Source organism: Fringilla coelebs, assembly GCF_963513975.1.
Source record: "Fringilla coelebs genome assembly, chromosome: 3".
Taxonomy (NCBI): Eukaryota; Metazoa; Chordata; class Aves; order Passeriformes; family Fringillidae; genus Fringilla; species Fringilla coelebs.
The window spans coordinates 6,963,476-6,984,908 of record NC_140030.1 but is presented as its reverse complement, the minus strand read 5'-3'; the positions used below and the strand labels follow the sequence as shown (position 1 = coordinate 6,984,908).

Here is a 21,433-nt window from a genome sequence, read left to right as displayed (position 1 = left end):
CTACCACTGTGATCCCAAACAGAGCAGAAATTGTGTGAGCTGCTTTATATACAGGTGAACAAAGAGAGTGCTCCAGTTCTCTTTTGTCATTGAATCCAATGAGATCCATTTGCTCCTAGGTTCAGATTCTGCATTTAAATTAAGCACTGCATGCTGAAATGTGCATGTCCTGCTTGATTCAGGGGAACATCTTCCACTTGAACACATGCTCAGCATAAACTTGTCTCTTAACTCCTGCACAAGCTGGACTCTTGAAGTTTCTCCTGGAGCAAGATACTGTTCAGTCATGGCAAAACTGAGTTTTCAGACAAGAATAGTTACAGCATTGAATAAAAAATTAAATAAATGTAAATAAGATGAAAATAAATAGCTTTAAGTCATATGAAATTTTTGTCATTATTCTGAAAGTTCACATTTAGAGTTTATTTAACTTCTGAATTCTTTAGGTAGCACATGTATCTAGTGTATTCACTATAGTGGAATCCAAAAATATCTTGCACTCTTTAAAAATATAAAATTCAGCCCTACCACAAGTGTGTATCCACTTCTGGGATGAGCCAGCAGCAATTCTGAAGTAAGTACATAATTTTAACAAATAAAGAGAAAAGCCTCCCCAATTTAAATTAGAGGAAAGGCTTGTGCAACAACTGTGAGTTGATCTACCCCTAAATCTGGCCAGAGCAATTCCTACAATTTTACCAACAGTGCTGCTCCAGCTAATCTCATTTATAGGGCCACTGTATGTCTGGCTTGCATCACACCTCAGTTATGATAAACACCTGTAGATACAAACAAAAGCTTGCCTGGATGAAAATAAGAAAAGCCTCAGGATAATGCAGGCAAGGTTGTTAATATCTTCAAAACCAAGCCTGCAGATATTGTAAAAGATGCCTTCTGCTCTGGAACAATTTGTGGACTCAATTTGCAACCAGAGTTAAGGAATGAGTTGGCCTTCTGCTGAAAGGTCTGTAGAAATGAAAGAACTCAACTTCTGGGGAAAAATTAACAGAAAACCATGCATAGGTAACATGGCAGCTCTTTGTACCTCTGCAAGTCCTCTGCTTTTATTCAGACTTCTTTTGCTAAAGCATTGCAGAAGAGGAAGCAATACTTTAGGAAAATTCAACAGAGATCTACTTCTGCAACGTGGTCTGAATATCATTTGGTAAAACAGCAACTGCAGAATGGGAGTGCTGGGACATGCCAAAAAACATCAGATTAAACCTTTATGACATTATTGTATAAAGCAATATTAACATCACCATGGATCAGCTACAAAAGGAGTTCAGTTCAGGGTGGCAGGAAATGCATGTTAAACACAATTCTGAAATAACACTAGAATAAATTAATGTTAAACAGGAAATATTAAACAGGAAAGTAATATAAACTCTTTCACAAATGCTTTCTTTCCTTGAAGGAAAAACTCAGAAGAAATCTTTGCCCTTGTAACTTTGGGGTTTTTTAAACAGTCAGGATAAATGTGTGTGGGAGACTCTTTGATTTGCAATTATCTTATTTTTAATAGAATCATATTACTCTTGATGAAATTACATAGAAACATCAAAATCATTATTTTAAGCATTAAAAATCTGCTTTTACTGAAATGCTAATTTTTGATCTGGAGTGATTCCTTCACCTTAAGATAAATCCAAAGGAGAAAAAGGAGATATTAAGAATAATTATGTCTCCTATCCAACACAACTGTTTCAGATTCCTTACTCTGAAGGTCATGCCAAGACACATTGTTTTTCTGTTGAATGCATTAGGAAGTTGCAGAACTTTGTTCTCTCAAATTGTTACTAATCCTCATCCTTCCAGGACTGAGTGTTTAAAAATCAATCTGCAGCTGCACTTTGGAAAGACTCCTCTGTTACCAGTACTGTAACAACTTCTCACAAACACACCACGTTTCAATCTGGTTTCATGGTTTGGATTGAGGAACTTTTTTCCATTTTATATCTCATTAATTGATCTGATAAAGAATTGTGATGAGTAAAATACACAGTGAAAAATGTTTCTGCTTATTGCCATCATATTTCATTGTAATTTTGGCCAGAGAATGATAAAAATGTGTGAAATATTGGTTTGTTCAGTTTGGCTTGGGCTGACTTCAGTTCTGCTTTTTTATTACAAAGTTATTTATAATGAATCTAGAATTTGAGCAAGAGACTTTTCCCCTCTCATTCACAACTGAGAAAGGATTTGTTATTCTGTATCTCATCAAGTGATCCTGTGTATGAATGTGGCACCTCTGACTTTGCCACAACTAAAATCAAAATATTTCTGAATATTGGAGGACTGAAGTCAAAGTGGGTTTAACACAGCTTGTAGCCTCATGATTTGGGAAGATGCTCACCAGGGAAATCCAGTCAGCTAATGTTTCCCCACTGTGTAATTCAGAGCCCTGAGAAATGAAGCTCTGACTCAGACTTTTCCTCTAAGGAATCCTTTCTCTCATGCTCCAGGTCTCCAGTGGCTGCAGCAGGAATTTAGGGAGATTAGCTTTGGTAAACTAAAACTGGTCTTTGTGAATACTTTCCTTCCCCTGAGGGAAAATATTGCCCAAACTATCATTTCTGTTAGTGCTAAGAACAAAAAAGGGCACTTTAAAGCATCTCAAGCAAATGAAAATTTTTAATAAACACAAATTTTCTCTGTTTCTTCTGCCTCTCAGTACTTAGAATATTTGCCCAACTCTAATGCACTACTTTGGTCAGGATGGAAAGAAATGAACATTGTACGTAGGAATAAGGAGTAAAATAAACCTGTCACCATGCTGTAATTCATTCACAGAAAGAGGAACTTGAGCCAGTAGGGTTTCTTTCACCAGGTTTTCATTTGCTGTAGGTGAGATGTGCCCTCAAGCTTCCAGCTGGGTTTCATTCATGGCTGTGGAGTCCCTGTGTGCAGATATTGTGTATGTCCTGTGGGCAGAGAAGGTACCATGGTCATTTTGTCCCACCAAGATGGAAATTAAGTTCCTACTTCTGGGAAGTGATTCCTCCAGATCATTTTGTTCACTGCACAGCCTAGAGAAGCCAACTTGCATTCAGCTTGAGGGGCTGGGTGAGACCTCCTTCAGATGTTAAACACAAATCCAGCTACCAAAAATCCACAGAAGGCTCTTTGAATATGTGTCCCATTCTGCACTAAAACTGCAGAAGGGATTTTGGCAAACTATAAATTCAACACCTTAGACATTTACAACATATATAAACCCTGCATGTTCTGCAGATTAAATAAATCTTAGTGCAAGACTATGGAATGACCTGCTGCAAGAAGCTGTGGAAGCTCAAGATTGACTCACTGAGCAACACACCAAAAATGCTGGGATTGGTAGAGGAATAACACAAATGATAAAATGGTCCTTCATGCTTCTATCAAGGCACCTGTATTTTAGACCTTTGGAGCAAATTACTGGAATTCTATTGTTTCACAGTCACTTATGTGTGCTATGGTGTTTGTGACAGTCTACACTGTCAGATTGACATCCATCATTATCTCGTTGTTCAACCACAAAAGTAAGGCACTTGTCTGGCATAATACAGAACTACACTTTTCCTCCAAGTGCATAATTAGTGTTTTCAGGAATTCCACAGGTGTGCACCACAAACTTGGCCCAAGGGTTGTAAATGAAAAGAAAAAAAAGGAGACATTCTTATGAGATAATTACACTTTGATTTGTCTGGTTTGAGGTGAATTTTCTTGGTGTGAATGGTACCTGAAGGGTGGTTGGGGAACTACTGTCTCTCCCTGTTGATTCTGTGGCTGAAATGTACAGTATTAACAGGTTAATTATGGAAGGAATTAGCACAATTCTCTTCCATGTGCTTCACTGGCAATAGAGGTCATCAACACCTTCTGGAGGAAACTCATATGATGATGTGAAAGAAAAGGATTAGGAAGACAGGATTGATCCAAAACCCATTAAAACCAATAGGACTTTTTTCCAAACTACATTAATGGCACTGCAGCTGGATCTAAAAGTAAGGACTGGCTTCTTTCTTCTCCTTATACACCTACAGTGACATTACAAATTCTCATGGCAAGAAAAATCCCAAATCAAAATGGTCATGGTGAAACCCAAGAAATTCAATGAGCTGTGATTCTTGTAGGATCTCATTTTTTTTGTAACATGGTGTTCTTAAAGGTATCCCACTCCCCAAAGAAGAAATTACCTTGATTTCTTGAAAGAGCCCTTGGCCTTCAGCCCTCCCGGCCGGCAGCAGGCAAACTTGCAGTCAATGACCTGGTAAATGATGGGGTTGTACATGGCTGCTGACTTTGCCAGCAGTGTTGGGATCACTGAGAACTGGATGGGGACAGAGTCTGGCCGTCCAAAGGCTGACCAGACCGAGACCACGGCGTAAGGGATCCAGGCAATGAGGAACCCTGCGCAGATCACCATTGCCACCTTGTGAGAGCAGAACAGAGACAGCAGGGTTTATGCAGAGCAGTCAGACACTGGCAGAGCAGCACAGAGCCAGGCAGAGTGCAAGGGAATTGCATTCCACTGAATGGAAATGAAAAATGATAACTTGCTTTTTCATGTAAATTTACAATATGAACAAAATCTGCCTCTTTATCTCGTGCCTGTGTTTCTTTTGCCTGACACAGAGCAGTTAATGAGTCTGCTATCAGACCTTTAAAAATACAGTAAAGTCTGGCTAAATATGAGGAAACTAAATGAGATTTCAGAAAATAATAATAGCTTGATATTGAATTCAAATTATTTAAAGAGGGGATTCCTTTCGAAATGCAGAATCTCCTTTTTAGGATAATATACTGACAATAGCAGAGCGTGAAGGTTCTTGAAAAAAGATCTTTTGAAAATTGGGAATTCAACTGAGAGTGAGAATGCTAGTAAAATGTCTAGATTTATCCCCCCTAACCCAAATCACGGATTTTCACTCCATTAGAATATGTAAATACTTTAAAAAGCAAATTTATATTAAATATTTTAGTTCTGATAAATGAGTTCCTGGCAAATTAGTAAATTACCTCCATATAATGTAATAAAATGTAACCATAAGAAATTTTAGTATAAATACCAAAGAAAAACTGTTTGAGGCCAAAATCTGTGATTTGTATACTTTACCTGAACCAGCCTGTCTGCTCTTGGTCACAGCCTGCTATCACTTCAAATGATGCCAGGCCATCATACATCCTGAAAAACATCTGCCTTTATTCTGCTGCCATTGACAGATTAGTGCTGCACCCACACTGGCAGCAGCACATGTGCACTCATTTGGAATAAGGCGATTAGCAGGATTAGAATACAAAAAAAAAAAAATCACCAGAAGGCACAAGGGGTTTGGACATTGCAGAACCTCTCCTGAAGCCTGTTCTTTTTGTTGTCTGTCACTGAAGGAACAGTGCAGGTGAGCCAAGGATCTCAAACACAGCCTGTTTGTTATGAATTGTGCTGTGGAGTCAAATGGGTTATAAGGGAGACGAATTTTCCATTTTTATATTTACCCCAACATCATGTTCTCCAGTGTAGAGCCAAGACAGGAGGGAAAATTACTGGTGTTTCTACTCAGATAACATTGAATTTCTACATGATCCTTCCAATATGCAAAAAAACCACCCCAAACCTGCAGGCTCAAATTAAAAGTTTCCATTTCTCTTCCAAGGAAATTTGATGAATTACCACCAAAAAACATAACAATTTGAAACATCCTTTTGAAAGGCAAGTGAAGTTGTACCAGCTGTACTGGCAGCACTGTCTGGGCAGGTACATAGCTGAGGTTTTCAGATATGTTTAGACAAAATGTCCCTTATTGCTGCATGTTATATAACTCTCAGTTCAACTCAGAAAAATTGTAATAAAATTTGATCAGCCAAGCAAAACTTGCTGCTTGTCTCGCTCTTGGCCTGTCTTACAGAGGCTGATGAATAATTTTACAGCTAAGGAATCTGATTTTGTTCAATACAAGCCTTTATTTTGAGAGATTTCCTGGCACAATAACCAGCATCAAGGATCATGGCTGTCACCACTGCCAAACAGAAAATAGATTCAATCAGAAAGGGAAAACAGGATATGGTCTGAGAAGGAAAATTAATTTTGGCAATTCAGTGCATTTTTATCAGCAGTTCATGGCTGAGCCTAACTGATAAATTATTTACATAAAAACAATTGCAGTGTCACAGGACCAATTTTGGTTTATATCTTCATTAACAGAGGAACGTAAACTGTCTGAAAGTTTTATTTCCCTGCTACAATAATCTGCTCTCTATCTGTTTTCTGTTATAATTCCTATGCATATCAGTCACCTTAAATTACTGTTTGCAACTGTTTCTGAAGGCAAAGGATGTTTTATGGCGGGGAGCCGGCCACAGGGAGATTATATGACTTGTAAGGTCATAGGGGAAAGCGGTGGCAGAGCTTCAGAGTGGATCATGATCTCAGTGCCTTAATCAGCAAATTATGTTTCCACTCCTGTTTTTTCCCTATCTTGACAGTAACAGAGGAGAAAGCTACAAAAACCACCTTCAGAGCATTGTGAGATTGTCTCCAAATCTGCTTCTATGACCCAACACAGCAAACTGAGGAAAATGTTCCTACCTACCTTGGTCAGCTTCATTTCAAGTATGTGGCTGTTCTGAATCCTGGTATCGTAGTGAGAAACTTCTTTGGTGGATGATTTGACTTTTAAAATTATTTTGACGTAGGAAAACACAATCACTGCAGTTGGGAACAGGAGGCAGAAGAAAAGGATGCTCAGAACAAAAACCTGTCCAGCCACTGAAGCCTGTGCCAGCCACCAGTCCAGAGTGCAGGAGGTCCCAAAGGGCTCGGGGGCGTAGTTCCCCACCCCAGCAAAAGGCACTGTAGCCCAGAACGTAGCATAGGCCCAGATTATTGCCAGGCAGATAAATGCATGGTGTCTCTTAAGCCAGGTACCTGGAGGAAAATTCAAGAGTTACAAGTTCATGTCCAGATGTGTTTGGCACCATGGAATATGCCGTGTCACGTGGAAGGGTTCGAGGCCAGGCTGGATGGGGCTGTGAGTGATCTGCTCTCCTGGAAGCTGTCCCTGTGGGACCCTTGGAACTGGATGGTCTTTGAAGTCCCTCCCAACCCAAACCAGTCTATGATTCTGTGAAATATGAGGTTTTCTGACTGTTTGACAACAACTCTGTCACATGTTCATCTCGGCTCTTTCCAGGTCCACAGGGACCCTGAGCTCACATTGTGCCTCATGAAGACAAAGGCACACTCACATGGAAGGCTCCACCTGTCCTTATTTCAGATCTTTGCTTTAATTTGTGATGAATTTCAACTGAGAAGAGTCCAAACTAAAGAAATCCAAACAACCAGCTCAGCAACAGTCATGGGAATCTTGTCAAGTAATTTTAATTCTTCAATGACACTTAGGTTTTTTCCTGTTCTTTCTTTCCTGTTACTTGACTAAAGCTCAAACTCAGTGACTGAAAAGCAATGCTTTACAGTGGAAATAAGATATCTAAGATTTAATTTTACTTTTTCATTCTTTTCCAGTATAGAAAATCACCATGTGTATCCTGTCAGAAGTATCTGTAATATGTGTTTTCATGTATCCTTACCTTTTTTTTTTTTAATTAAACACAAATAGAACTCCTGGAGATCAGAACATTGTGTCTCTGCTTATCTTGTATACAGCTCTAATTCATCTATAAAAGTTTCAGTTTGCAGGGTTTTCATCACCATCTACATGTTCAACATGTAGGACTCAGATAGGACTAACAAATTTAAATCTTTCATTTTTGCAGAAACTCGTGATATGGTGTAATAACATCTCCTTCCATCTTGGAACCCCCAACTCATTTGTAGTTTCTGACTCACAGGGGATTTTTCACTCATTTCACACTAAAATTAGGAAGATTTCTTCATGGTTTCAGAGGGATTTAAAATAAAATCAAAGCAAAGAAACCCCTGTCATTTGGATGTGCCCCCTTCCAGCTGATTTTAGATGTCGAGATCACTGGAAGGAAAATGAACATTTCCTGACAAATGATGTATTCATGTATGATGGCTGAGAGACAGAAAGGTGCTTTGTTGTTTTCAGGGGTAGAAAAAGCAACAATAGCACTTATTAAAAGAGAAGCATTTTAAACCACCTAGACCGAACATGATAAACATGCTTGTTTATTGCCCTCCATCATTTTGTATGGACCACCATGATCAAAACCCTTGAGATTAAGGGTTTTGAAGAGTTTCTCTCTCATGAACTAAGATGACCACAGTTGGTGGCACAAATGCAGCCAGCCATGAAATATTCACTTCAGGTCTCCACCTGTGAAAAATTGTCTGTGATTTGGGTTGCCACTGAATTATTTTGATAAGACTTCAATAGAAAAAACTGAAATCCTGCTTAATATTTTTGGTGTATCTAACACTCAGCTAAGGAGACCTCCCCTGTACTTCCATTTAGGGTAAAAGTATGGACACACAGGGGTCTGTGATAGCACATCTTAGCACAGTGCCACAGCTTTTATCTGCTTGCACAGCCTGGCTTATTTACACTTCCTAGCTGCAAACCTTCCTTACAGCTTAACATGATCGATATTTCATGTCATCATAAAGAAATCTGTTGTGTCCCTCAAGTCACATGGGCAAGGTGTTTATTGCTTTAAAGTCACCTTGAGCATTCCCTGTATTTGTATGGGAATTTAGTCCCTTACAATGCAAGAGGACCATCTTTTCTGAACTGTGACAATATCATTTATCTGGAAAGGATTAAGCATATAATACATCATATTCCAGAGCTACAAGATACTGATGGATATGGTGGCAACACCTTACACTGCAAAATTCATTTCATCCTCTCAGGTTCCATTTCCATATTTGAGAGACTATTTCACATTATGACTTATTGCCCTTCCAAATCTCTTAGGTGCTTTAAATAGCTTGCCACACACCACAGAGGAATTTAGGCATTTAATAAGGAATATTTTTATGTTTTGGTACATAAGACCCTGCAATATGTGCATTACTTGCATCTGTTAATGCAGATAGGCCTTGATAGACGTAAAGTGATTTATCTGTGAGGGGTTACAAAAACTCATGACTTCAATAGACTGCAGTGGAACAACAGTGAGGGTATTATGTCCAGCAAAATTAATTTAACTGGGATTTCTTGGATCATGATAACATGTTTCTCTTCTCTGTGTACTCCCCTCTATATTTAGGGAAAGTATTCTGAAGAGCTTAATTACTTCAGTGTAGTAAACCCCAGCACTTAAAACAGCTTTTCTACAGTCATAGATAATACAGTTATCCAAATATAGATACATATTTGTCTTACCATAGGACAAGTGGCAGATTTTCAGGTACCTGTCCAGGCTGACAGCTGTCATGGTGATGAGGCTCCCACAGCCAAAGAAGAAACCAGCCCACCCATACCAGCGGCAGCCCATCCACCCAAACATCCAGCGGTGGGAAAAGAAGGAGATGATGCTGAAGGGTTTGCCTACAACTTCAAAAGGAAGAGAGAATGTCAGAAACCCATCCTTGAGAAAATCTCCTTTTATCAGAAAGGCAAACCCTCTCCCTTGTGAAAACTAATACCCATAAAAGTGCTCAACCTGGAGAAAGGGCTTCAGGCAGAGTAGGTGATGACTTTAAGCTGGAGAGTAAATTTAGATGGGATATTTGGAAGAAAATCTTTACTCTGAGGGTGGTGAGTCACTGTCATGGGTTGCCCAGAGAAGCTGTGTATGCTCCATCTCTGGAGTGTTCAAGGCCAGGTGGGATGAGGCTTGGAGCAACCTGGTACACTGGAAGGTGTCCCTGGCCATGGCAGGGGTTGGAACAAGATGGTCTTTAAGCATTCTGTGATTCCATGGCTTGTGAGCCACCCATGCACAGGACTGAGCCTCAGGCAGCTGTGGCTGGGTCCCATGATGAGGTAGGATGAGCCAAGCCTGCAGAAGGGCTGGAAAGAGGTGCTTTTGTATAAACCACAGGAACCAGAGGTAAACAACACTCTGGAACCAATCATGGGCAGGGTCTTCTCATTATGAAACCTTCAGAGTATGTGTTAGGTTCACAGGCCAGCATCTAAACACGATGGGTGAGTCAGAGCCTGAAACAAGCACAAATCTACTTAGTCTACATCCCTGTAGCAGAGGTGGACTAGGTGAGGACACCCAGCTAATCAGGTGTCTTCAAGCACAAGGTAAAGAAATTTGCCTTCAAAAAGGACTTTTTCAAACCTGTCAAGGCCCAGCAGTAGGATACACAGAGAGGTAAAGAGTTAGGTGGGAAAGACATGGACACTTGAGCTGCAGAAGTGGTTTCAGCTCCTCTGCACACCACACATTACTTTGGTGTCTCCTAGTAAGCCACTGCACACAGATATCAAAACATTCTGAGCTTCCCCAAAGAGATGGGAAATGTGTAACTATTTTGAGGCTTTCTCCTGGTGGCACTTTATCTCATTCCTCCACAGGTAAAAGTGAGTGCTGCATTATGGAAGAAGTGAAGTTTGGTCAAATGATATTCCATTAAAGCAAGTTTACATTTTCCATATTCTTTTTAAGTATTGTGACAAAGAAAAAGTTTGAAACTTTTAATTATCTATTTGCAAATCTCCTTTTTTTTCCCTCCCAGTTATTACCTTTTTCTTGGACTCAATTAGGCAAAGAAAATAAACCAACTTTAATGGAACAGAAAACTCAAAAATTTACAATCTAGGGACATCTGTTTTCCAAACACTTCAGTTTTACTTACCAGCCTGATCTTAAATTCTCCCAGGCCTCAACATTCCAACTGCAATATTCAAACAACATTAAATATTGAACTCCACATCCCTGTGAGTGCATTCCTTCCTGCACAGGAGCGGCCAGAGCACCTCAAGGATTTGAAAACACCTTAGCTTCCTTGGGCTGGTTTCCCTGGCTGAACCAGGGTCTGTAATGTCATAGAAGCTCAGTGAATTGATTTATGGAGATGACAAAAATGATCTTGCAAACTGTATTCCCCACATGGTAGCCTATTCATAGAAACCAGGACAAAAATCTCTATTTTGCTGAAGTGATCTTTTACCTAAAAACATTCAATTTCACATTGAGCTGATGTAAAACCATGCATTCTCTTTTCTTTCTTAACAGAAAATTAAAGCATTTCTTCCGAAACCAAATCTTGCAGAAAATTACCTTTGTTCCATCTTCTATGCCAGAAGCACCAGGATTGAAAACCTACCTTTTTAAAAAAGGTATATTTGGATAAGCCTAAGTCTGTAAGGAAAGTTCTGCCTGGACCTGCAGGATGTGCTCAGGTCAGTGTATGACGTGCTTTTCTCCATTTTTAATTTTTCAAGCAAAAGCTGGCCTCAGTGATTAAGGTGTCAAGAAAAACATTAAATATGGCAATGTCTAGGTGATGGGCTAACAATCAAGTCAGCAACTTTAGGCACATAAGTGACTGACAGCTTTAAAGGCTCACACATTTCTTGGCACAAAAATCGAATTTCCCTTCAGCAGCAGGACAGAGCAGCCCGGAGCACGATGTCAGTGCAAAATCAGTCTGATGCAGCTTTGAACAAGGCGCTGGTGCCACCCTGTGGAAATCTGCAGGAAGCAGAACTCTTCAAAAAGTTGTTAAGACAAGTGTGTGAAATATGAAGATTTTGTGAAAAAAAATGTCTGTCTTCAGTTTGTTCAGCAGACAGAACCCATCACATTTCTCTACTTAGCACGTTCTATTAATTAAAAATAAAATAAAAATTAGAGAATGGAAAAAACCAAGCATGGCTCTGGGAACCACTGTTTTTACTTCCAAAATGTAAACCCCAGATAGATTGAGATCCCCATGGAAGAAAGCAAGGTGACCAAGCAGTGTGCTGGTGAGAGACCATAACAGGGACATCTCCAGCCCTCACACTAAGAGGGGTCCCAACAAGCTGTAGTTTTTGGTTGGGGCACAGTTTTATGGTTAGGAGATACCTAAATTAAAATTCATCCAACCATAGAATCACAGAATATTTTTGATTGGAAGAGATCTTAAAGCCCATCTCATTCCACCCCTGCCATGGGCAGGGACCCCTTCCACTGTCCCAAGTTTCTCCAAGCCCCATCCAACCTGGACTTGGAAACTTCCAGGGATGGGGCCACAGCTTCTCTGGGCAAATTTCAGAATATAATGGTGGGGAAATTCTCCTGAAACACTCTTTCTCATTGGAATGACTAATATGAGCCTTATAATACAAATTCTTAAAACACAAAGAAAATGGGAGCGTCACAGAGGAGGGAAAAGCCAGTCTGGGGTTTCTCCTTAACTTCTAAGTGGTGAGAGATGGAAGCAGTGTGTCCATGGCAGAAATGCCAAAGAAATCATTGGGATTTCTCTGTGTGGTAGAAGTGATATTTATACTAACATCTTTCTTCTACTGAATTAGTACTTCCTTCAAAAATCCATGTTTACTGACCAAAACTACTGGAATCTGCAAGGATGAGCAGATCTTTGGTCTTGTGCTGTGAGAGTTCAAAAAAGCATCAGTCTGGGGAGGCTGGGAGACATAATTTCATGTGATATTTTTGGAATTTAGATGAGAGCAAAAGCATCTGGCAGAGACAAGGGTAGGAAAAGGGTACACTGGAGCTGAGGGCAGAGGTCTCAGTTTATACAACACACAGGGGACAGATGACCCTGCAAGCATGGGAATATAATTCCATTTATATGGCAGCGGGGAGATCCCATGGTCAGCTGGGTCCTGATACCCATTGGACTGTCTGCCATCCAAAATATCCTTTTCTAAAGGACATCCAGCCCTTTCCCTGAGAGCAGCTGAATCAGTCTCACGTCAAGAGCCAAAACAACCATCTCTGCAACTCTGGCTAAACCTCTCCAAAGCTCCCTCCTCCAATGCCAGGACGTCCAGACTGGGGGGTTGAAATAAAAATCCTCCCAGCTGGCTCATACTCTACAGACTGACACAAAGGTTTGATCCAGAGACAAAGGAGGATGGCCACCAGAGAGAAAACTATTAGCTTTGATGGGCTGATGGCCGCTGGCATTTTCCAATTATTTGGCTAAACTTGTATTTTTGAGGCATTTAGATCCATTCTATTCACCCTATGGCAAGAAAACCATCATTTTCTGCACCTGTAATACTGAGCTATTTTGTGGTTATTGTGCCAGGGTGCACATGGCAGCTGCCTTTGGAGACCTGCCCAGTGCTGGGGGGAACAGGAGCTCTGCCTGTTTGAAAAAAATCAACCCTAATTTTTCCTCTGTACTGTTCATTTCTTCCCATCAAGTTGTTTGGGAATGTTGTTTTCCATCCTCCCCTATTATTTACATGCAAATAATAGAGCAGAAATATCTGCAGCAAAAGGCATTTGATGCTCCCATGACTTCCAGAGGAATGTCTCTTGCTGCTGCCAGGCAGAATGGTGAGATGATAAAAACAAGGGAAAATAAAAACATGAAGTTACCTGAAATGCCCAGATCACACACTGCTAAATTAACAGTCATTATCTCAGCAGGTCTCAGCTTCTTTTTTCGCTTTGAGGACATAAAAATAACATACCCATTTCCCAGAGTTGAAAGGATCCCTGCAATAATGGAAAATAGAATAACATTCAAATTAGAATCATCCCCAAAACCAGCAATACTCCATCTTCCTGATGAAATTCCCTCACATTTTCAGCCTGAACTTGTGGTCCCTAAGGCTGGGCATTTTACCCTGAAACGTGATCCCCTCGTTGTCTCTCTGCAGCTCACAGACCTCACTGCAGACACATCCCTCCCACAGTAAATGCTGTTTTCCCCTCTGCAGGAGGGTGTTGATTTCACCAGCTGAACCTGCACAGACATTGACTGAATGCTCTCAACAGAAACCCCAGAATCCCTCTGCCCTGACCAGCACAGTTCTCACTCAAAGGTTTATACAGCCACAAGAATGAAATTCAGCTCTCTGTAATCACAGGAACCAGAACCTGACCAATTTCAACTTTATTAAATACTCCAATCAGATGTTGAGGGATAAATTTCCTGTTAATATATTAATATCAAATCTTAAATCTTACATTAAAATGTATTTCTATCATATGAAAGAATTATAAAATAAATCTGATTAATCTGATTTTAACTTCCAAGTGGAATTCAGTGCATGGGATCCTTCTCATATTGGCTGATTTATTTTTTTCCATATCACCACACAAGGACCTGCAGGTACCAGCTCTCCAAGTGGTGCCTCTGCCATGGAATTAATCACACCAGTACAGAAAATTGTAGGGTTTCCAGTTCCCTTAAAGAAAATGTTTCTTCACTAATTCATGTTTTAAAGAGTTTAAGGTCAGAGGGAGAGATTTGCAGTGGAAACACAGGACAGCACAGAACATCCTTCTCATGGAGCCAGAAGGTGAAAATCCCAAAGGAACCACGGCCCATTGAGCATCACACCAGATCTGGGGAGACACTTAAGAACAAGGGAAAGGCCAAAGAAAAGAGTGAAAAGCAAAGAGTGCCTGTGCTGCCATTGCCTCACAAAGGGGACCCACAACAGCACTGAGGGAAATGCTGGAGAGAAGTTCAGCCCAGGAAAGGGTGAGGAAGGGTGTTTGCCATAAGTATTTTAGGTTTAAAGGGTGAGGAAGGGTATTTGCCATAAGTATTTTAGGTTTAAAGGGTGAGGAAGGGTATTTGCCATAAGTATTTTAGGTTTAAAGGGGGAGGAAGGGCATTTTCCATATGTATTTTAGGTTTAAAGGGTGAGGAAGGGTGTTTGCCATAAGTATTTTAGGTTTGATACCTTTGTTTCTCTCTACTTAAATCAGTAATTAAACTTGAAGCTTTGGGGGTTGGAACCACGTGATGAAAGTTGGAATGAGATGATCTTTAAGGTCCATCCCACCCAAAGCATTCTGTGATTCCATGATACTGAATTTATTCCCCTCAAGGAGCCTGTTTGCCCACTGCACAACTGGAATGGATCTTCCTGTCTTTATCCCCACCCTGTCTTCTCCTCCACTGCTTTTTCTCTGCCTGTTTCCTCCCTGTCCCACTCTGAGGCTTGTCCTGAGTGCTTGGCTACCTGCTGAGGCCAGCTCCTCACACTACTCCAAAAAAAGTCATGAACAACCCATCTTTCCTCTGTTGATGAGGCATCAAAGTCACCCTCTGTGCTGCCTTGTACACAGGGCTCTGCTGGGGCAATTTCTGTTTCCAGAAGGCCCCAGCACCCTCCAGCCCCCCAGCACTGCTGCCCTCTCCAAATGTTGTACCTTTGGATACCACATCATTTTCATCTGAGTCACCTGGCAGGCCAGACCTCAGGAAATGTAGTTTGGTAATTAAATGGGAATTTAATTATTTTGTGATTAATTGGGTAATTCAGTAATAAATAATTCAGTATTTAAATGGGTATTTTGTTATTTACTCTGATCCATCAATGGCACGATCCCCTTGCAAGGGTGCCTTGTCCCCACAAAATCAACAAACCCAACCTGGGAACTTCCATGAGGCAGAGATAGAAATGCTAAAACCAAATTATTTATCAAGAAATATGAGTGAATGAGAAACAAAAAGTTTACCAAACTCAGGAGAAAAATACTTTGATTTTGAATTTTTCTGTATTAAATGTGACACATTGGAAATGTTTTATTTTTATATTGACAGTATTGCTTTCTGCATTGTTTTACAAAATAAACAGAACAACAGAAGCTGGCTTATTATTGATCTTAGGTTTTCTCATTAAATTTTATTTACCCTGGGTGCATTAAATTCTAAGAACAACCTACTCTTATGGCTCTGCAAATTTAATCTGAATTATAAGCAGATAGAGGTATTCAGATGAGTCATTTTCTTCCTCACAGCTGAGTGAATGAATCTCAATGCTGTGAGCATTTTTCATATATTTTAATCCTTTTCTCTCTTAATGCCATTTTCCTCTCCAGTGATATTTAGGATAACTAGAGTGCCAGCATCCAGTTTGAAATACCTTTTGAAATAATTTGACATTTTCCTGAATCTTTTTCAACTGACTGGCAGTCTAGAGAGACATCTCTATCAGCCAAGTGTCTCTGAAGTTGCCAAGCTGCTCTGAAACCACTGCTCATTATTAATATCAATGTTCCAGAGAGCCCCAGCCCACTGACCTCCTAATCCCATGGCTGGAAGGGGTCCACTGATCATTTGTGCTGCATTTTGTCTATGCCTGCACCTGAAAATTGCTTATCTGAATCTTTTTTAACTCCTTGATCAAAACTCTATAATCTCCTTAGGTGAGGCATCTAAAGCTCCATTTCTCCTGCTGTGAGATGACTTTCTCAGCAGGCAGCTGAAGCCCTTGCTGGAGCTGTGATAGGTTAGAAACAGGGGAAAAAGACTCTTCAGATATAAAAAAAGGCTCTTTTCCAGGAGAACTGTCCATGGCACCATGGCACTATACATATAGACAAACAAAGAGCCAAGGATGTGATAACTAAAATAGTGACACTGGCAGAGAGAGCCAGGCTGAGACACACAACCTGCAGTGAGAGGGGAAAGTGTTTATAAGGAGCCAACTGGAGAAATAAACTTCCGCTTCTCCAACCTGACAGTGGCACTGAACCATCAGAGAAAATAAAATTAAAAAATAGAAAAAAAAATGATAGTTCAGGATTTTGTTTTCAATTAAGCTGTTTCATAACAGGCTGAGGAAGTGTGCACACCAGTTTGTAAATCAATAGTGACTTGCCAAGGGGTTTCAGAGGAGCTGACAGCCAGCAGGTCCCTGCTCAGTAGTTTGCCACCCTGCCTGGCTGTACAGTGAATCAATCAAGGCAGTGATGAAAAAAGCTGGTGGGGGAAGTGACAAAGACAAAAGAATTGGATTCTCATAACCATGTGCATAGTCTGATTTTTTTTTCTTAGACAATTAGAAAGCTACACATGGAAATGAGCTAATCAGAACAAAGGATCGTGCACTCACATAGAATTTATCAGACTGGTCATGACTCCTGATTTTCTTCAAAGACAAAAAAAAAAATTATTTTTCTATTTCAAGCTGGAATACTTCAGCTGTACACCCAGTCTGACCCTAAAACCTCTGCAGGGTTTCCTGATAAGATCCAGCCTTGTTCACTCACTGTTCAGCTTCTTCTCCTTTTCGAAAGAAATTTTAAACTCACTTGCACCTTACACAGCTCAAGTGCAAAAAGATGCACAAAAATAGTCCTGGCTTCTCTCCTCCTGCTTCCCTGTCCCAGCTGTCAGGGTGTGCCCACAGGCCATCCTCAGGAGGGGCCACAATTTCTTGCAAAGGAGTAGGGAATGCAGTTCAGTGGAAAACTGTGACAGGTTTAGTCTGAATCACAAGTCATGGAATCATAAACTCAGTTAGGTTGGAAAGACCTTCAAGATGATCAAGTTCAACTTTTGACTGAGCACCACCATGCCCACCAAACCACAGCACAAAGTGCCACCTCCACTCATTTTCTGAACACTTCCAGGGCTAAAGATTTCACCATTCTCTGGGCAGCCCATTCCTCTGCTCAACCATTCTTTCAGGGATTTTTTTTCCTAATATCCATATTCTATAGATCCAAAGAATATGCAAATAGAGCACTTATATAGATATGGGAAGACCATAATTAGCTCCAATAAAACCCACAAGTGAAGTTTGTTATGCACACAAGGGCAAAGCAATTAACCAAGTAAAATGCATTTCAAAACACACACTTCAAAAATTAAGTTGATTTAGAGCTAAATGTGGGATATGATGTGTACAGTAATATACAGGAACAGCAGAGCTACCCTGACCCAGGCCACTGGATACAATGAGTTCACAAGTCCAACATCAAAATGATTATGAGACATTTTAAAACTATAATTTCACTTTCCCCACATTGCTCACAAAATTGCTCTCTGCCTTTATGGTTGGCTTTTGGCTTTTCACTGGAAATTTTTTGATTCTTGTTTCTTGCCCTGATTTGATTATGTCTGTGTTGTTCAAGATGTTTCACACCTGACAGGTGTAATTTTTTGCAATTTTTTAAAATACAGTGAATATAACAAGGCAACAGAGTGTATATTGTGAAGATTCATCCATCAGACATATTTCCTGGGATCAAAGCTAAGTTTACATAACCTAGTGAAAAAAGACCCAAAGAGGGGCTGTTTTTTACAGTTCAATGAAAACTTCTGTCTGCAGAGCAACTGAAAAAAAATGTGTGTGAAAAGTGATGATACATACAGAACAATGCATGAACACCAAGAACAGCACTGAGATACAGCTTCACCTGTCACCTCTGCTGCTCTGAATTCTTTTTTCAATAAAGGCATTATCAGAAGAGAAACAAGAAATAAACTCAAACATAAATAGAAGGGAAATAATAATGAAAACTCTGCTACCTCCACTATGGAAAAGATTACATTACTTAGATCAGTCAGAGGAAAAGCAGTAAGACAGAGTAGGGGGGATGTAAAGCACTGAATGAGAAACACAAAGGTAGGACTGATGGACAGATCTTGGTATTTTCTGCACAACTCATTGAACATGACAATGAATCAAAACTGAAATAAATGTCAAGGAATCACTGTACACCCTGTGTCCAGCCTTGTCTTCAGGCATCTGACACCTGCAGCCCAGGTTTCTTGTAGAACAGTTCTGTCCTCAGATCAGTTGTAGTGAGAAAATTGTTGTTGAACTGTGAGAAACTGTGTAAAGACCATAAAGCATAAAGGAACTTAAATTATATAAAGAAGAATGGAATGGAATGGAATGGAATGGAATGGAATGGAATGGAATGGAATAGAATAGAATAGAATAGAATAGAATAGAATAGAATAGAATAGAATAGAATAGAATAGAATAGAATAGAATATGGAATAGCCTGAGCTGAAAAGGACCCACACGGATCATTGAAGTCCAGCTCCTGACCCTGTAGAGGACAATTCCAAGAATTCCACCCTGTGCCTGAGAGCTTCTTTGCCCAAACACTTCTGGAGTTCTGTCAGGCTTGGTGCTGTGACCACTGCCCAGGGGAGCTGCTCTAGTACCCAACCACCCTTTGGGGGAAGAACCTTTCCTGATATCCAACCTAAACCTCCCTTACTCAGCTTCATGCTATTCCCTCGGGGGTTGAGGCGAATATGGATACAAAAAGACATAATTCTGCCCTCCTCCACAAAGTAAAGAAGGCAAATAATCAAGAATAGGGTCCAGTTTATCCCTAGAGGAAATAGAAACCAGGATTTTCCTGCTGAATGATAACTCCTTGGCATGTGAATACTTTAAAATGAGTGCACTAACCAGTAGATAATTGTATTTATTCTGCTTGCAAGGTCACTTTGAACCTTGTTAAGGACTCCAACACAAAAGGATGGGGAGGGTGCTAGGCAGAAAATATTGTTCAATATGATGTGTAACAGAGTACAGATGATGCCAGGAGCTGGGCAAGGGTCACATGAACACATCTGAGGGCGTTCAGGCTGTGAAAACAGGCCATAAAACCCACAATGAGGGAAACCCTATTCTGCCCAGGGACAAATTAAACTGCTGAGTAGCAACCTATATCTTATCAAAAACAATGAGTATTTCTTCACTTTTTTTCTAGAACATCTACTGCTAGTCACTTTTGGCTATGTATGTTTGGCTATGTATGTGCATTATCTGTTGATATTTACTGTTGGCACCATATTTCTGACACATTATCCCTCCTCCCTCCTAGATTTTTCTTTCTAGTATGAAAAAATGTGTAATTACACATCTAATGAACAGAAGTTTCTGCTTCTTTTCTGAGAGCTTCAAGGACGCAGCAGCGCAGTCATATTTCAAAGACCAAATATAAAATCCATATAAAATTACCAATTATTGTCAAATAAAAGCCAGCTATGATGTCAGCTTCTCTAGAGAGCTTTGATGCAAAGGGGTCTTCCTTTTGGAGATAGTGTGGGATGTATTCTTCCTGGGAAGAATTGTTGTGATCTGATGCCATCCCACTCATGTCCAGTGAAGTGCCTGAAAAACAAAAGAACAGAGTTTGCAACAGATCACACCTGCTGTTAGAAAATGTGAAGATATTTTTGTTCATACACAGGATCCATCTTCCCATTTTCAATTCTGCTCTGACACTTCCCAGGGCATTTCAGGATACCATTCAAACTTGCACAAAGCATCGTGGCATGATTTGGGTCATGACTTAATTTATCCAAGAACATCATAATTAACATGGGGCCACAACAGGAAGAAGGCATTGAGAGTGTCCAGAGGAGGCCACGAGGATGGTGAAGGGTCTGGAGTGTTGGAACCCAGGACACTCCTCTGATTGCCCTGGAAGACTCGAGACCCTGGCAGGGGCTCAGAGACCTTGGCACAGAGTCAAAGACACCTGTGCCTTTGATTATAAACCATGGAAACAACTACCAACTTTGTGTGAAGATTTACAAGCCACAAGGGTTTGAGTAGAATGATAGTGAATTTATCACAGGGTGAAAAAGTAGAATTTTGGGGGTTTAGAATGGGAGTTCAAGAGGCAGGACGGAGGAATCTGGATGTGTCCTGTCCTTCTCCTTCTTCTTCTTCTTGTCCTCCATCTTCTGCTGTGATGGTGACACTTCTGGATTGGTTTAGAGTAGAGACAGACTGTCTAACAGAGGCAATAGGTACTGGAAAATTATTGTAAATAAAGTACACATAGTTCTCAGTATAAAAATTTAACACCACCCCAAGGGCAGTCAGTGTGCCATGAACCGACCTGCCAGACAGAGCTCCAAAGGTCAGAATAAGAATGTATTAGATAAGAGAAAATAAACAACCTTGAAAACCAGAGCTGAGGATTCTCAACTTCTTCTTCAGTTGGGGGGCTGGGAAAAAAGACTCTTTAATACCTCAGGAGCCTTTTCAGCAGCACAAAACCCGAGACTGGAGGAGAGGCCTTTGAGGAGCAGCTGAGGTGATGTGGTCTGTTCACCCTGGAGGAGGGGACACTGAGGAGAGACCTCACTGAGGAGGAGCAGGGGCTGATCTGTTCCTTCTCATGAGCAGTGAGGGGACTGGAGGAAAGCTGGAGCTGGGTCTGTGCTACTTGTCTTTGTCTATACCTGCTTCTCACAATGCCAAGAGACTGGGAATTATCTGCAAGAGAGTCCCAGCAGTTTCTTTGTATCCTGAGGGGCACTATGTCTGCAGATGGCAGCTCTGCAACTTTTACAGCTAAGTGAAACATTACATCCATAAATTCTCCTTAGGTGTTGTGTTCCAATGCAAATAACTTGTCATGGCCACAGTTGTAAACAAGAATTGGCCAGTGGAATTGGGAAGCAGCAGGAGCATTAAATAGTAGAGTCATCTAGAAAGGCTTGTTGGGTTTTCTTTCCATTTTCTTTTTGCATGGAAATGGGTTATTGAGGTCAAACATGTTAATAGAAATAAAGGGAACCCTGGTAGGGAGAAATGGGAATGTGGCAAACACCCATGAAAATCATCCCTCAGGACAATGGAAGGGATGTAAAGTGAGGAAC

General features: G+C 40.5%; 1 protein-coding gene across 1 annotated transcript; it reads right to left on the bottom strand.

Moving 5' to 3' along the window:
* Positions 1-2,860: 2,860 nt before the first annotated feature.
* Positions 2,861-19,917, bottom strand: LOC311152088 (opsin-5-like; the record flags this gene model as incomplete). Its single annotated transcript, XM_084202883.1, has 6 exons — positions 2,861-2,924; positions 4,179-4,414; positions 6,573-6,907; positions 9,291-9,461; positions 13,423-13,542; positions 19,779-19,917. The coding sequence occupies 6 exons, from the start codon at positions 19,915-19,917 to the stop codon at positions 2,861-2,863; spliced, it is 1,065 nt and encodes a 354-aa protein (XP_084059009.1).
* Positions 19,918-21,433: the final 1,516 nt, after the last annotated feature.